At 50.7% G+C, this 684-nt stretch overlaps 1 protein-coding gene across 1 annotated transcript in view; it reads left to right on the top strand.

Annotated features, from left to right (window-relative positions):
• LOC138862171 (uncharacterized) overlaps positions 1 to 423 on the top strand; it is an 809-nt gene extending 386 nt beyond the window's left edge. Inside the window, exon 2 of the mRNA XM_070123349.1 lies at positions 386 to 423. Within this exon, the coding sequence (XP_069979450.1) occupies positions 386 to 423 (38 nt within the window). The remainder of the gene's footprint in view (positions 1 to 385) is intronic.
• Positions 424 to 684: the final 261 nt, after the last annotated feature.

Here is a 684-nt window from a genome sequence, read left to right as displayed (position 1 = left end):
CCTCCTTTTCCGGGACTTTGCTAGGTCCCAGAAATTGAGGATTTCTGGCTCCTGGTACCAGCGCCCGGACCCACATCGTTGGACATGGTACAGCGATGCGGGTAATGCAGACAAGGAGATCGACCACATACTCGTTAGCACTCGTTGGAGGATCATCCAGAACTGCAGGGTGTATAGGAGTGCTGAGTTCTGTGGTTATGACCATAGATTGGTTGTGGCTACCCTCCGGGTCCACTTCAAAACTCCCCAGCGGTCAAATGATCACCCTAGGGTGTTTCATTTGGACAGACTGAGGGAGGGGGAGTGTGTCTGTGGGTTTGCTGAGGCAATCTCTGGTCGTTTCACAAGGCTCGACAGTCTAACTGACATGAAACACTTGATGCAGCTCAAAATACGATTGGTGTACGCCCGAGAGCAATATAGAATTTCACCTCGCAGGAGACACTGGAAGCCAAAGATGCTTGTCATGCGGCTTGTCTGACAGGGGATCGGGAACTGCACCAGCCTCATGTGCGCAGTACTCGGTCTCTGTTAAGAAGGGACAAGAAAAAGTTTATTAGGAGTCTTGCAGAGGAGGTAGGCCATTTCTTAATAAATGACCTTCGTCCAGCTTACCAAGCCCTGAGAAAGCTGAACTCCATGCCCTCTTCACAGGTGACAGCAGTTCGCTTAGTAAGAGGTCAG

Source organism: Penaeus vannamei, chromosome 7 (genome assembly GCF_042767895.1).
Source record: "Penaeus vannamei isolate JL-2024 chromosome 7, ASM4276789v1, whole genome shotgun sequence".
In the NCBI taxonomy this organism is placed as follows: Eukaryota; Metazoa; Arthropoda; class Malacostraca; order Decapoda; family Penaeidae; genus Penaeus; species Penaeus vannamei.
This window is presented reverse-complemented; position numbering and strand designations above follow the sequence as displayed.